The 16,193-nt window shown below is 48.4% G+C and overlaps 1 protein-coding gene across 4 annotated transcripts in view; it reads left to right on the top strand.

Annotated features, from left to right (window-relative positions):
- The window catches only part of VSTM4 (V-set and transmembrane domain containing 4), a 678,267-nt gene that overhangs the window by 325,817 nt on the left and 336,257 nt on the right, over nt 1–16,193 (top strand). For all 4 annotated transcript variants that reach the window (XM_089680004.1, XM_089680005.1, XM_089680003.1 and 1 more), the window contains one exon: nt 14,199–14,255. In XM_089680004.1, coding sequence (XP_089536130.1) covers nt 14,199–14,255 — 57 coding nt within the window. The remainder of the gene's footprint in view (nt 1–14,198; nt 14,256–16,193) is intronic.

Here is a 16,193-nt window from a genome sequence, read left to right as displayed (position 1 = left end):
TACGGGCCTCCCATAGCTGCTGCCAGGCCCTTAATCTGCCATGGGACCCTATACCGCCTCCTCATGCTGCTGCCAGGTCCACAGTCTCTTATGCCATGTGCCACTTTCAGGTCTCCTCACACTGCTGGTGTGTTCAATTTTTTGACATAGGGTGCTGGCAGATTACGGGCCTCCCATAGCTGCTGCCAGGCCCCTAATCTGCCATGGGCCCCTATATACCGCCTCCTCATGCTGCTGCCAGGTCCAGAGTCTCTCATGGGTCCCTGTATGGCCTCCCATTGCTGCTGTCTCCATCGCCACACTCTGCCATGTGCCACTTTCAGGTCTCCTCACACACTGCTGGTGTGTTGAATTTTTTGACATAGGGTGCTGGCAGATTACGGGCCTCCTATAGCTGCTGCCAGGCCCCTAATCTGCCATAGGCCCCTGTACCGCCTCCTCATGCTGCTGCCAGGTCCACAGTGTCTCATGCCATGTGCCACTTTCAGGTCTCCTCACACTGCTGGTGTGTTGAATTTTTTGACATAGGGTGCTGGCAGATTACGGGCCTCCTATAGCTGCTGCCAGGCCCCTAATCTGCCATGGGCCCCTATACCGCCTCCTCATGCTGCTGCCAGGTCCAGAGTCTCTCATGGGTCCCTGTACGGCCTCCCATTGCTACTGTCTCCATCGCCACACTCTGCCACGTGCCACTTTCAGGTCTCCTCACACTGCTGGTGTGTTGAATTTTTTGACACAGGGTGCTGGCAGATTACGGGCCTCCTATAGCTGCTGCCAGGCCCCTAATCTGCCATGGGCCCCTATACCGCCTCCTCATGCTGCTGCCAGGTCCAGAGTCTCTCATGGGTCCCTGTACGGCCTCCCATTGCTGCTGTCTCCATCGCCACACTCTGCCATGTGCCACTTTCAGGTCTCCTCACACACTGCTGGTGTGTTGAATTTTTTGACATAGGGTCCTAGCAGATTACGGGCCTCCCATAGCTGCTGCCAGGCCCCTAATCTGCCATGGGCCCCTATATACCGCCTCCTCATGCTGCTGCCAAGTCCAGAGTCTCTCATGGGTCCCTGTACGGCCTCCCATTGCTGCTGTCTCCATCGCCACACTCTGCCATGTGCCACATTCAGGTCTCTTCACACTGCTGGTGTGTTGAATTTTTTGACATAGGGTGCTGGCAGATTACGGGCCTCCCATAGCTGCTGCCAGGCCCTTAATCTGCCATGGGACCCTATACCGCCTCCTCATGCTGCTGCCAGGTCCACAGTCTCTTATGCCATGTGCCACTTTCAGGTCTCCTCACACTGCTGGTGTGTTCAATTTTTTGACATAGGGTGCTGGCAGATTACGGGCCTCCCATAGCTGCTGCCAGGCCCCTAATCTGCCATGGGCCCCTATATACCGCCTCCTCATGCTGCTGCCAGGTCCAGAGTCTCTCATGGGTCCCTGTATGGCCTCCCATTGCTGCTGTCTCCATCGCCACACTCTGCCATGTGCCACTTTCAGGTCTCCTCACACACTGCTGGTGTGTTGAATTTTTTGACATAGGGTGCTGGCAGATTACGGGCCTCCCATAGCTGCTGCCAGGCCCCTAATCTGCCATGGGCCCCTGTACCGCCTCCTCATGCTGCTGCCAGGTCCACAGTGTCTCATGCCATGTGCCACTTTCAGGTCTCCTCACACACTGCTGGTGTGTTGAATTTTTTGACATAGGGTGCTGGCAGATTACGGGCCTCCTATAGCTGCTGCCAGGCCCCTAATCTGCCATGGGCCCCTATATACCGCCTCCTCATGCTGCTGCCAAGTCCAGAGTCTCTCATGGGTCCCTGTACGGCCTCCCATTGCTGCTGTCTCCATCGCCACACTCTGCCATGTGCCACTTTCAGGTCTCCTCACACACTGCTGGTGTGTTGAATTTTTTGACATAGGGTGCTGGCAGATTACGGGCCTCCCATAGCTGCTGCCAGGCCCCTAATCTGCCATGGGCCCCTATATACCGCCTCTTCATGCTGCTGCCAAGTCCAGAGTCTCTCATGGGTCCCTGTACGGCCTCCCATTGCTGCTGTCTCCATCGCCACACTCTGCCATGTGCCACATTCAGGTCTCTTCACACTGCTGGTGTGTTGAATTTTTTGACATAGGGTGCTGGCAGATTACGGGCCTCCCATAGTTGCTGCCAGGCCCCTAATCTGCCATGGGCCCCTATATACCGCCTCCTCATGCTGCTGCCAGGTCCAGAGTCTCTCATGGGTCCCTGTATGGCCTCCCATTGCTGCTGTCTCCATCGCCACACTCTGCCATGTGCCACTTTCAGGTCTCCTCACACACTGCTGGTGTGTTGAATTTTTTGACATAGGGTGCTGGCAGATTACGGGCCTCCTATAGCTGCTGCCAGGCCCCTAATCTGCCATAGGCCCCTGTACCGCCTCCTCATGCTGCTGCCAGGTCCACAGTGTCTCATGCCATGTGCCACTTTCAGGTCTCCTCACACTGCTGGTGTGTTGAATTTTTTGACATAGGGTGCTGGCAGATTACGGGCCTCCTATAGCTGCTGCCAGGCCCCTAATCTGCCATGGGCCCCTATACCGCCTCCTCATGCTGCTGCCAGGTCCAGAGTCTCTCATGGGTCCCTGTATGGCCTCCCATTGCTGCTGTCTCCATCGCCACACTCTGCCACGTGCCACTTTCAGGTCTCCTCACACTGCTGGTGTGTTGAATTTTTTGACATAGGGTGCTGGCAGATTACGGGCCTCCTATAGCTGCTGCCAGGCCCCTAATCTGCCATGGGCCCCTATACCGCCTCCTCATGCTGCTGCCAGGTCCAGAGTCTCTCATGGGTCCCTGTACGGCCTCCCATTGCTGCTGTCTCCATCGCCACACTCTGCCATGTGCCACTTTCAGGTCTCCTCACACACTGCTGGTGTGTTGAATTTTTTGACATAGGGTCCTAGCAGATTACGGGCCTCCCATAGCTGCTGCCAGGCCCCTAATCTGCCATGGGCCCCTATATACCGCCTCCTCATGCTGCTGCCAAGTCCAGAGTCTCTCATGGGTCCCTGTACGGCCTCCCATTGCTGCTGTCTCCATCGCCACACTCTGCCATGTGCCACTTTCAGGTCTCCTCACACACTGCTGGTGTGTTGAATTTTTTGACATAGGGTGCTGGCAGATTACGGGCCTCCCATAGCTGCTGCCAGGCCCCTAATCTGCCATGGGCCCCTGTACCGCCTCCTCATGCTGCTGCCAGGTCCACAGTGTCTCATGCCATGTGCCACTTTCAGGTCTCCTCACACACTGCTGGTGTGTTGAATTTTTTGACATAGGGTCCTGGCAGATTACGGGCCTCCCATAGCTGCTGCCAGGCCCCTAATCTGCCATGGGCCCCTATATACCGCCTCCTCATGCTGCTGCCAAGTCCAGAGTCTCTCATGGGTCCCTGTACGGCCTCCCATTGCTGCTGTCTCCAACGCCACACTCTGCCATGTGCCACATTCAGGTCTCTTCACACTGCTGGTGTGTTGAATTTTTTGACATAGGGTGCTGGCAGATTACGGGCCTCCTATAGCTGCTGCCAGGCCCCTAATCTGCCATAGGCCCCTATATACCGCCTCCTCATGCTGCTGCCAGGTCCAGAGTCTCTCATGGGTCCCTGTACGGCCTCCCATTGCTGCTGTCTCCATCGCCACACTCTGCCATGTGCCACTTTCAGGTCTCCTCACACACTGCTGGTGTGTTGAATTTTTTGACATAGGGTGCTGGCAGATTACGGGCCTCCTATAGCTGCTGCCAGGCCCCTAATCTGCCATGGGCCCCTATACCGCCTCCTCATGCTGCTGCCAGGTCCAGAGTCTCTCATGGGTCCCTGTACGGCCTCCCATTGCTGCTGTCTCCATCGCCACACTCTGCCATGTGCCACTTTCAGGTCTCCTCACACACTGCTGGTGTGTTGAATTTTTTGACATAGGGTGCTGGCAGATTACGGGCCTCCCATTGCTGCTGCCAGGCCCGTAATCTGCCATGGGCCCCCGTACCGACTCCTCATGCTGTGACGTTGCAACAATGTGGAATTCAACCCTACATATGTTAGACCGCCTTTACGAACAGCAAAAGGCCATCACAGATTTCCTGATGTTAAAAGCGGATAAAGGTACTCCCTGTGTAACTTAGATGTCAGCCATTGGCAGCTCATGCGTGACACCTGCGCTTGCTCAGGCCCTTTGAGGAGGCCACGCTATTCGTGAGTCGGCAGGACTATGGGATGAACGACGTCATTCCTCTGTTGCACGTCCTGGAACAAATGCTGTTAACAATGGCTTGTCAGGGTGCGGTAGACGTGGCGCACAGATCTCAACGCCACATGACCCCTGTGGGGGCAGGACAGGAAGAAGAGGAGGAGGTAGAGGAGGACATTGGTGCTCAGGAATTATTGAGTGAAATGGGTTTTTTTTCCACTCAGCGGACAGGAGTGGAGGAGCAGGAGCATCTGGTAGAGGAGGAGGAAGAGGAGACAGAGGACCCAGACGCACCGTGGCAGTATGCTGTGGAGATGGAGGCAGGGAGTCCCTCGCATTCCTTGGCACAAATGGCCCATAGCATGCTCGCTTGCTTGCGTACCGACAGCCGAATAATAACCATCAGACAGAGGGATGACTTTTGGCTGTCCACCTTGTTGGACCCTCGCTACCGTTCAAAAATGGTGGCCTTTTTCACACCTGCTGAGAGGGAGGCCAAAATAACGTACTATAAAAACCACCTATGTAGTCAGCTGGTCTCTGCCTGTCTGCGCCAACGTCCATCCTCAGACACTGTGGGCCCTGTGCGCTCGCGTTACGCTGCCATGGCAGCAGGGGAGGGGTGGGGTGGTAGGAGCAGTGGCAGCTCCACCAGCAGCGGCTGCCTCAGTCTGCAGTCGATGATGAGTAGCTTTCTTCACCAGCGCAGTGAGGAAACTAATAACCAGCCGCAGCAGCAGCAGCAGCAGCATCAGGTGGACCTGGAGCAGGACCTCAAACAACAGGCTTAGGCCTACTTGGACAGCACCCTGCCAACCGAGGTAGACAATCCCCTTGACTACTGGGCAACGAAACTTGACCTTTGGCCCCAACTAGCTGAATTTGCCCTTGAAAGGCTGTCATGCCCGGCCAGTAGCGTGGCATCGGAGCGCGTGTTTAGTGCGGCAGGAGGTATTGCAACTCTGCGGAGGACACGACTGTCCACCCAAAGTGTGGAGAGACTCACGTTTGTGAAAATGAATCAGGCGTGGATTAGTCTGGATTTCAAACCACCAGTTCCTGACACAACTGACTAAATCCGCCATGAATCATGCCCCAAACATGTGCCACTTTCAGGTCTCCTCACACTGCTGGTGTGTTCCATTTTTTATCATAGGGTGCTGGCAGATTACGGGCCTCCCATAGCTGCTGCCAGGCCCCTAATCTGCCATGGGCCCCTATACCGCCTCCTCATGCTGCTGCCAAGTCCAGAGTCTCTCATGGGTCCCTGTACGGCCTCCCATTGCTGCTGTCTCCATCGCCACACTGTGCCATGTGCCACTTTCAGGTCTCCTCACACTGCTGGTGTGCTGAATTTTTTGACATAGGGTGCTGGCAGATTACGGGCCTCCCATAGCTGCTGCCAGGCCCCTAATCTGCCATGGGCCCCTATACCGCCTCCTCATGCTGCTGCCAAGTCCAGAGTCTGTCATGGGTCCCTGTACGGCCTCCCATTGCTGCTGTCTCCATCGCCACACTCTGCCATGTGCCACTTTCAGGTCTCCTCACACTGCTGGTGTGTTGAATTTTTTGACATAGGGTGCTGGCAGATTACGGGCCTCCCATAGCTGCTGCCAGGCCCCTAATCTGCCATGGGCCCCTATACCGCCTCCTCATGCTGCTGCCAGGTCCAGAGTCTCTCATGGGTCCCTGTACGGCCTCCCATTGCTGCTGTCTCCATCGCCACACTCTGCCATGTGCCACTTTCAGGTCTCCTCACACACTGCTGGTGTGTTGAATTTTTTGACATAGGGTGCTGGCAGATTACGGGCCTCCCATTGCTGCTGCCAGGCCCGTAATCTGCCATGGGCCCCCGTACCGACTCCTCATGCTGTGACGTTGCAACAATGTGGAATTCAACCCTACATATGTTAGACCGCCTTTACGAACAGCAAAAGGCCATCACAGATTTCCTGATGTTAAAAGCGGATAAAGGTACTCCCTGTGTAACTTAGATGTCAGCCATTGGCAGCTCATGCGTGACACCTGCGCTTGCTCAGGCCCTTTGAGGAGGCCACGCTATTCGTGAGTCGGCAGGACTATGGGATGAACGACGTCATTCCTCTGTTGCACGTCCTGGAACAAATGCTGTTAACAATGGCTTGTCAGGGTGCGGTAGACGTGGCGCACAGATCTCAACGCCACATGACCCCTGTGGGGGCAGGACAGGAAGAAGAGGAGGAGGTAGAGGAGGACATTGGTGCTCAGGAATTATTGAGTGAAATGGGTTTTTTTTCCACTCAGCGGACAGGAGTGGAGGAGCAGGAGCATCTGGTAGAGGAGGAGGAAGAGGAGACAGAGGACCCAGACGCACCGTGGCAGTATGCTGTGGAGATGGAGGCAGGGAGTCCCTCGCATTCCTTGGCACAAATGGCCCATAGCATGCTCGCTTGCTTGCGTACCGACAGCCGAATAATAACCATCAGACAGAGGGATGACTTTTGGCTGTCCACCTTGTTGGACCCTCGCTACCGTTCAAAAATGGTGGCCTTTTTCACACCTGCTGAGAGGGAGGCCAAAATAACGTACTATAAAAACCACCTATGTAGTCAGCTGGTCTCTGCCTGTCTGCGCCAACGTCCATCCTCAGACACTGTGGGCCCTGTGCGCTCGCGTTACGCTGCCATGGCAGCAGGGGAGGGGTGGGGTGGTAGGAGCAGTGGCAGCTCCACCAGCAGCGGCTGCCTCAGTCTGCAGTCGATGATGAGTAGCTTTCTTCACCAGCGCAGTGAGGAAACTAATAACCAGCCGCAGCAGCAGCAGCATCAGGTGGACCTGGAGCAGGACCTCAAACAACAGGCTTAGGCCTACTTGGACAGCACCCTGCCAACCGAGGTAGACAATCCCCTTGACTACTGGGCAACGAAACTTGACCTTTGGCCCCAACTAGCTGAATTTGCCCTTGAAAGGCTGTCATGCCCGGCCAGTAGCGTGGCATCGGAGCGCGTGTTTAGTGCGGCAGGAGGTATTGCAACTCTGCGGAGGACACGACTGTCCACCCAAAGTGTGGAGAGACTCACGTTTGTGAAAATGAATCAGGCGTGGATTAGTCTGGATTTCAAACCACCAGTTCCTGACACAACTGACTAAATCCGCCATGAATCATGCCCCAAACATGTGCCACTTTCAGGTCTCCTCACACTGCTGGTGTGTTCCATTTTTTGTCATAGGGTGCTGGCAGATTACGGGCCTCCCATAGCTGCTGCCAGGCCCCTAATCTGCCATGGGCCCCTATACCGCCTCCTCATGCTGCTGCCAAGTCCAGAGTCTCTCATGGGTCCCTGTACGGCCTCCCATTGCTGCTGTCTCCATCGCCACACTCTGCCATGTGCCACTTTCAGGTCTCCTCACACTGCTGGTGTGTTGAATTTTTTGACATAGGGTGCTGGCAGATTACGGGCCTCCCATTGCTGCTGCCAGGCCCCTAATCTGCCATGGGCCCCTATACCGCCTCCTCATGCTGCTGCCAAGTCCAGAGTCTGTCATGGGTCCCTGTACGGCCTCCCATTGCTGCTGTCTCCATCGCCACACTGTGCCATGTGCCACTTTCAGGTCTCCTCACACTGCTGGTGTGTTGAATTTTTTGACATAGGGTGCTGGCAGATTACGGGCCTCCCATAGCTGCTGCCAGGCCCCTAATCTGCCATGGGCCCCTATACCGCCTCCTCATGCTGCTGCCAGGTCCAGAGTCTCTCATGGGTCCCTGTACGGCCTCCCATTGCTGCTGTCTCCATCGCCACACTCTGCCATGTGCCACTTTCAGGTCTCCTCACACACTGCTGGTGTGTTCCATTTTTTGTCATAGGGTGCTGACAGATTACGGGCCTCCCATTGCTGCTGCCAGGCCTGTAATCTGCCATGGGCCCCCGTACCGCCTGGTCACGCTGCTGCTGGGTCCACAGTGTGACATGGGTCCCTGTACCGCCTCCCATTGCTCCCACTCTGCCATGTGCCACTTTGAGGTCTCCTCACACTCCTGCTGTTTTCCATTTTGTCATAGGTTGCTGGCAGATTACAGGCCTCCCATAGGTGCTGCCAGGCCCCAAATCTGCCATGGGCCCCCGTACCGCCTCGTCACGCTGCTGCTGGGTCCACAGTGTGACATGGGTCCCTGTACCGCCTCCCATTGCTCCCACTCTGCCATGTGCCACTTTGAGGTCTCCTCACACTCCTGCTGGTTTCCATTTTGTCATAGGTTGCTGTATGGCCTCCCATTGCTGCTGCCTCCACCGCCACACTGTGGCTCCAAACACTGGTTTTGGCCCCGTGACTGGCCAAATGAGTGAAGTGTGCGGTGATTCTAAGATCGACGGCACTCATCTGCATGTCATACTGACTGACAGTATTATTTCTCTTCCCCAGCAGACTCCAAGGGCATTTAAATTAAAGGTACAGTGTTCTGCACTAATATTAAGTCTCTCTGAAGCCTAGAAACACCCTTTTTTAAGTTAAATTCACAGCGAATATATTCGACTCGAATCGAATATTGTCCACGAATTCGCCGAATCAGTCGAATCGAATTTTTGAATACTTCGCTCATCTCTAATACTGTTGATAGAAGTATCATTCAACCTATCTTATCATTAACGTATTTCATGTACTTGCAATCTACTTTTTTCTGTTTCTTATCTTTCTTACTATAATATACTTTTCTGAATTGTACTTTTCAAAAGTGCCTTGTTTTTGCTGTAAATATTTTTTGAAAATGTGCTGTTGTTTTACTGTCTACTTTTATTTAATAAAATCGTTTGTAAACAAAAAAAAAAAGAAATGATAGGCGGTACTTGGGATCTTTGTGGCTTGGGCTATAGTTTTTGTTTGCATGCAGTGAGCGATTCTTAAGTAGGTAAAATATTCAGTGATAGGGAGATTGAATTGGGTTTGAAGATTTTGAAATGTATTTAGAGTGTGGCCTGTAAAGAGGTCTGCTATAGTATTTATACCTCACTTTTCCCATTGGGATAGTTCCAGGGAGGGCGTAATGAGATGTAATATGTTAATTGGGGTAGGGATTTGTTTTGTGTCAGTGTATCTAGTGGTTAGGAGTTTGTACCAAGCTTGTAAGGCAGCTTGGATACATGGGTGTTTCAGATGATGATCATTTCGGGGTAACAGTGATATTAGGAGTAAGTTTTGGGGTTTAAGTGAGAGAAATGGAAGGGTTTCCATCGTGGACCAGGTTTTTTCTCTTGTAGGGTGCACCAGAAATATATTTGGTCAAGAAGAGTAGCGTTCTAGTAGGATTTTAGGTGGAGGAGGCCTGCACCTCCTTTGGATGTTGAGCATATTAGAAGGTTAGTTGTACATCTAGGCTTTTTGGAGTTCCATAGGAAATTGGCAAGAATTGCCTGTAGTTTGGAGAAAAAGATGTTGGGGATTGGTATAGGGAGTGTGCAAAATATATATAGGATTTTAGGTAGAGTATACATTTTTAAAGTCGCTACTCGGCCTAGTTTAGAAAGTCCTGAGGTGCGAAGGGTGGCAATTTCTTGGGGGATAGTTTTGAGTAGCGTCTTGTGGTTCGAGGTGTATAATTGGTCTGTTGTTGTGGTAAGTCTGATTCCTAGATAGGGTATTTGGTTTTCCTCCCAAGAGAAGGGGAATTGTTTGGCTAGTAGTACTTGGGTTTGGGGTGGTGTATGGAGATTTAGAATGAAAGATTTGGGTTCATTAAGTTTATCAAGTAGTTTTGGAGGTGGGTGCGAATTGTTTGGAGGGATCTAGTTGGATTGGTCACCATCAGTATGATGTCCCCTGCAAATAGGCTAATTTTATGCCCTGAGTTAAGGTGTTTGATGCTAGTAAACGTCAGGTCTTCTCTAAGTTTAGAGGCTAAGGGTTCATTGAGCAATGCAAATATTATGGGAGATAGTGGGCAGCCCTTTCTAGTGCCATTTGTAATATTGAATGGGTCTGATAATGTTCCATCTGTTATTACTCTGGCTGAAGGGTGGGAGTATAATGATAAAATGGCTGTTAGCATCCATCTTGTGATGCCAAATTTTTGTAGGGTCAATTGCATAAATTGCCAATGTATTCGGTCGAATGCTTTTTCTGCGTCCAAAGATAAAAGTAGAGAGGGTTGTTTGGTGAGTTTTAGATTGTGGAGAAGGGAGATAATTCTTCTGGTTGCATCAGGAGCTTGGCGGCCTGAGATGAATCCTACTTGATCAGGGTGTATTAAAGTGGGAAGATAGGGGAGGATTCTGCGAGCTATAATTTTTGCGCAGAGTTTTATGCCTGTATTGAGTAAGCATATTAGTCTGTAATTTTGAACAAGTTGTGGGTCTTTTCCAGGTTTTGGTATAGTCATAATTATAGATTGTAGCATGTCTTTAGGGAATGTTCCCCTGGTGGCGGCATGGTTAAAAAGTTTGGTCAGGTAGGGTGATAGGTCAGGAGCAAGTTGTTTGTAGAATTTGTGTATCCATCACTTCCTGGAGATTTATTGAGTGGGAGTGTTTTGATAACTATTTCTATTTCTTTGGGAGATATCGTAATAGATATAGCGTCAAGTTGAGATGAGGAGAGTTGGGGAAGTGTAGTTGCGTGTAGGAATTGTTGTATAGAGGCTAGTGTTGGTTGGATAGTGTCAGGATCATTTTTGAGATTGTATAAGTGTTGGTAGTAGTTCACGAAAGCGTTGGCTATTTCTTGTGGATTTGTAGTTAAGGCATGAGTGGTTGGGTGTTGAACTGAGGTTATTTTGGATTTTAGGCGTCTTTGATCATTTTAACTAGTAGAGAATTTGCTTTGCTACTTAGGGAGTAATATTTCATTTTAATTTTTTGAAGATTGAGGTTGTATTTATATAGTAAGAGGGATCTGAGTTTGTTTCTATCTGCGGTGGGGGAGGAAGATATTGAGGGGTTTGGGGATTTTTTGTTTATTTATTTTTTTTATTTAATTGAGGCGAGGAGTTCGTCAATTTGTTGGTTTCACTGTTTAGTAATGCGGGAATTCAATTGTATAAGAATACATCTTATATATGCTTTATAAGTGGCCCATAGTATGGGTATAGAAATATCAGGTGTATCATTGAGTTCAAAAAATGTATTGTGTGCATCTAGTATGTGTTTTATTGTGGTCTGGATTTTTCAGAAGGGTCGAATTTAGTCTCCAAATCCGGGGGATCGGAGAATGTTGATTGTGGTCGAGAGTGATGGTGATTGGAGCATGGTCCGACCACGTTATGGTGCCGATCTTTGAGGAAGTTGCATGCTGTAAAGTCCATTTGTCCATGATGAAAAAGTCAATTCTGGAGTAGGATAGATGGGATGGAGAGTAATAGGTATAGTCCTTTTCTGTGCTATGTTGGCATCGCCAGACATCATAGAGATCGTTAGTATATAAAAAATGGTTAAAAGTGTGTTTGGATGAGCATTTGTTGGAGGAAGAGTCCAGGAGTGGATTGCCTATGATATTGAAGTCTCCACTGATTAGTAGTCTGCCTTTTTTTTGAGAGGAGTTGATCGAGTTGAAAAATTGTTGTAAAATTGGAGTTGGTTGGTGTTTGGACCGTAGACATTGACCAGGGTGTATAGGATTTAGTTAATTTTGCATATAAGAATGTGATAGCGGCCTTGGGGGTCTGCTGTTTCCGAGATGTATTGGAATTGAAGAGAGTTTCTTATGGCTGTGATGACACCATTTTTCTTCTGGGGATTTGTCGCCATATATACTGGAGAGAAGTGATGTATATTGAATTTAGGGATTTTGGTGGAGGCGAAGTGGATTTCTTGCAGAAATAGGACGTCAGCTTGTAGGGAGCGGGCTTCTTTCAGAAGTAAAGATCTCTTGTAAGGGGATTTGAGACCATGGACTTTTAAAGATGATATTTTAAGCATTTTGCTGAGTGTTGTTGAGTTGAATGGGGTAGTGAAGTTTCTTAGATTGTAAGGGAAGGTAGGTTTTCTTCTGTCGTAGGTGGTGAACTTTCAGAAGCATAATGTTGTGGACTTGGTTTGGTCGCTGGTTTGAGGAAGGTTTTCCATCTTGTGGTGGAGGTCTTTGAGGAGAGAACGGTTGGCTTGGTTGACTGGTGGTGCGTGAGGGGAGGAGGGTAAAAAACACTTGTAAAAAAAACAAGTAGCATGTGTAGCACACTTTACTACTGCATAACGGGGAGGTTTGAACAAGCATGATTCGTAAAAGATGTCATGCTGGAAGAAGACTTGGGGTCTGAGGATGATCGTATAAGGGCCGTCTGCCAGCCTTTAGTGTTTTGTGGAATAATGCCCAGCTTGTTGGATGATTGGTGATGTGAGTGGGTTTTGGATCATGCCCATTCTGCGTCTATTTGTTGTGAACGACTAGAGGCGGGTTGGTCCACTGATATGATGTTCCAGGTTTTCAGGAGGTCGATGCCTGCTTCTTGGGTTCTGATTGTGTAGAGCCTTCCTTGATGTTTGACGGTGAGTTTTGTGGGGAAACCCCATTGGTATCCAATTCTGTGATTCCGCAGTGCTTTCGTTATAGAGACAAGCTTCTTGCGGTTGAAGAGTGTAGCTTTAGAGAAGTCAGTGAATAATTTGATATTTGTTTGGGATGCTGAAATTTAATTTGACTTCCTAGCAGCTATCATTATTTTCTCCTTCACGTGGTAGAAGTGTATACGCGCTAAGGTGTCCCTGGGTATTGCGGACGGTAGGAATGATGGCTTGGGTATTCTGTGTGTGCGATCTATGGCAAGCTCTAAATTATTGGATATAAGGAACTATGGCGTCCATAGTGATAGATTTAGGGATACCTCGAAATTTGATATTATTCTGCCTGGAGCGGACTTCTAGAACTGCCAGTTTAAGATTTATTTGTTCTATGTTGGCTTCATGGTCTGCGTGTGCATCTATTAGATTGCTGTGTGCCGTGAACATTTCTCCCATTTTGTTCTCAATGTGGCGAAAACGGTAATCTTGCTTTTGCACCGCGTTTGAGATTTGAGATAGAGTTGCTGTCAGATCATTGTGCAGTGTTTGTCACAGAGAAAGAAGCATACTTTTCATAGAAATTTTTGTGATAGGTTGGCTAGAGGCAGGAAAGGTTTCAATTAAAGATGGAGAAGTATTAGTAGTAAACGTAGTTGGAAAGGAAGGCTGTATATCAAATATAAAGTCTGTGTCCAGTCTGGGTCTGGACTTAGCAGGACTGCTGGTAGAGGGAGACAGGAGAAGACTCACCCGGGTCTCCTGGGTACAGTGGTGCCTTGAGCCTGGGGACCGTGGCCTGTGCTGTGCTTTCCTCTGTGTGTGTGAGGAAACTGCTTGTCATTCAGCCGGGGCCATCTTGGCTGCAGGGACTGAGGGCAGGGAAGAAATTTGTCAACTTCCCTGGGTGCCCCGGTGCTTTGCTGCAGCGGGGCATGTTGCTGGAGGGTACTGTGTCCCTTTATGTAGCTGGGGTGAGCCGTGGAGCCGCTGGGTCCGGTGTGTGCCGGTTTCTGGCTAGCGGTGGGACAGAGCTCTAATCACTGAGTGTCCATCCGTGGAGCCGGCCGCCAGCTGAATCTTTTTTGATGCTTGTAACAAAGTAAATTGAGGCATTACACTTTTACAAAACTCAATATTATTAATATTCTGTACATTGAGGTTTGTTTCTGTATGTATGAGTGGCTCTACTCATGTATAGTAAAATGCCTACATAAGTTCTATATAAATAAACATCTAGACCAACAGTGAAAACGGATAATATGTGATTCAGTAAGATTAACAATTAAACACAGTTTCAGCACAGAGTGATTGCATTTGCTGATTATAAGTTTTAACTGTTTAATAAATGTAATCACTTAATTTGTAAAGTGGATAGACAGGGTGGAGGGGAGACCTTTCTGAATGAATATGCAGCATGGCCAGAAATCACGATGCTTAAACCTAAAAATGTACTATGGTAGTAGTATTTCTTTGACTAATGTAGATTTCATCTATTTACTTTTTCAGTTACTGCTGTTACAGTGCCTGAAGAGAAACCGCTTTTTTCCTGGACTTTATTTCAAGGTAGCAAACGTATACAATGATTTGACCTGTTGAATGAATGGTTAGCTAAATGTTTCTTTTACACTAAATGCTACATTTAATCCTCATGCACACAGGGCATTTTTGCAGCCACTTTTAGGGGTGTCAGGAATTTTTTCTACAGCTTCCAAATGCTCCTCCATGTTATCCTATGTGTAAATGAACACATACACTTTTAGAAGCTTTTATTGGCAGGGGCATTTATGAGTTATAGAAAAAAAACCCACTGCCAGGGCTTGACACCTGTAAACGCACCTAAACGCTTATAAAAGAGTTAGACACTTTTACAAGCATCAGGCGTTTTTTTTTCTGCCAAAACGCTGTTGCCAAGAGGAGAAGCATTTTTTGAACATGTTCTGTGTGCATGCGGCCTTACTCACATGTTTAACTCCCTATTACCATGATGTTATAAGCAGAAAATTTTACTATTTTGTTGTGTGCCAGGTTACTGAAAGGAAACCTATATCAAGTAAAACACAAAGGTTTTCATGGCTGACCCCTTTCTGAAAATTCTAACTGCTTTGCTCTCTCCATGCTTAATACTTTCTAGGAAAAGGACCCTGAACAAGCATGTACGTAGTAAAGTGAGAGGAAAATCAGAACATCTGATATACATTCTTGTTTCAGACTAGTGATTTAAAAAATATAAAGAGCCTTGGCATTGGGGTACCTAGCATCTTTGACACCTGGGGTGGATTATTTTTAATACCCCCTCACCCCCTCCTACTAATAATGGTCAGAAAGGGAACAGTGACAAAGAAAATTGTATTTAGCTATTTTTTGCCTATGGCAGTAAAAATTAAACATAAGGGTTTGATAGCAGTGCATGATAAGAATAGTGGCAGGCCAACAGGGGGAATGTGTATGCAAAAATAGGAATTCTGTTAGTGCATGTACAACAAATATGCAATCCTATGCAATATGCAGGCAATAAACAGTTATTACAATATGCAGACAGCATGCAACTGCCACAATACATGGACAAGAAATAAGAAATCATGATAGTCATGACAGTATAAGCAACACATAAGCAGTGGTAACAATATGCAGGAAACAAATGGGCAGTTATTAGATTAAACTAGTATCAAATTGGAAGATATGTATTTAGATCTGGGGGTTCTCAAAATTATATACACTACCTCTAGTCCTCTGAAGGTAGACTCTGGTATCTAACACAAGCCATCAGTTAAATATCCTTTAAGTCCTGTAATTTGTGAGGTGAAGCCTTCATGGGTCAAACTTGTTTTTCCAGCACATCACAAGGCACTAGATTGGATTGAGATCTGGAGAATTTGGAGACCAAGTCAACACCTCAAACTCATAGTTGTGTTTCACAAATTATTCCTGAATCATTTTTGCAATGTGACAGGATGCATTACCTTGGTGATAAAACACTGCTACCAGGGAATATTGTTTCCATGAAGGCATGTACATGGTCAACAACAATGTTTAGGTAGGTGTTGTGTCACATAACATCCACATGAATAGCAGGAACCAAGATTTAATATTAGAACATTATCTAATGCATCACACTACCTTCTTTCTAAACATGCTGCATCCTGGTGCCAGCTCTTCCCCAGGTAAGCACCCCGCATGGACACTGCTATCCACAAGAAAATGTGATTCACCAGATAAGACCACCTTCATTCCATTTTTCTTTGGTCCAGTTCTGATGCTCATGTGCCCATTGTAGGCACTTTTGTCTGTGGACATAGCTCACCATGGGCACCCTGACCAGTCTGAGGCTACACATGCAACAAACTGCAATGCCCATTTTTTCTGCTTTCAAGACATCAATTTCATGGACATATTTACTTGCTGCCTAATATATCCCACCGTGTTTTAGATTTAGATGCTAGTATAATGAGATAATCAATGTTATTCATTTAACCTGTCAGTGGTCATAAATTTATAGTAAAT

Source organism: Staurois parvus, unplaced genomic scaffold (assembly GCF_062004578.1).
Source record: "Staurois parvus isolate SC_StPar_1 unplaced genomic scaffold, SC_StPar_1.0 ptg000234l, whole genome shotgun sequence".
In the NCBI taxonomy this organism is placed as follows: Eukaryota; Metazoa; Chordata; class Amphibia; order Anura; family Ranidae; genus Staurois; species Staurois parvus.
Note: the sequence above shows the minus strand (reverse complement) of the source record. Positions and strands in the feature narration are given on the sequence as shown.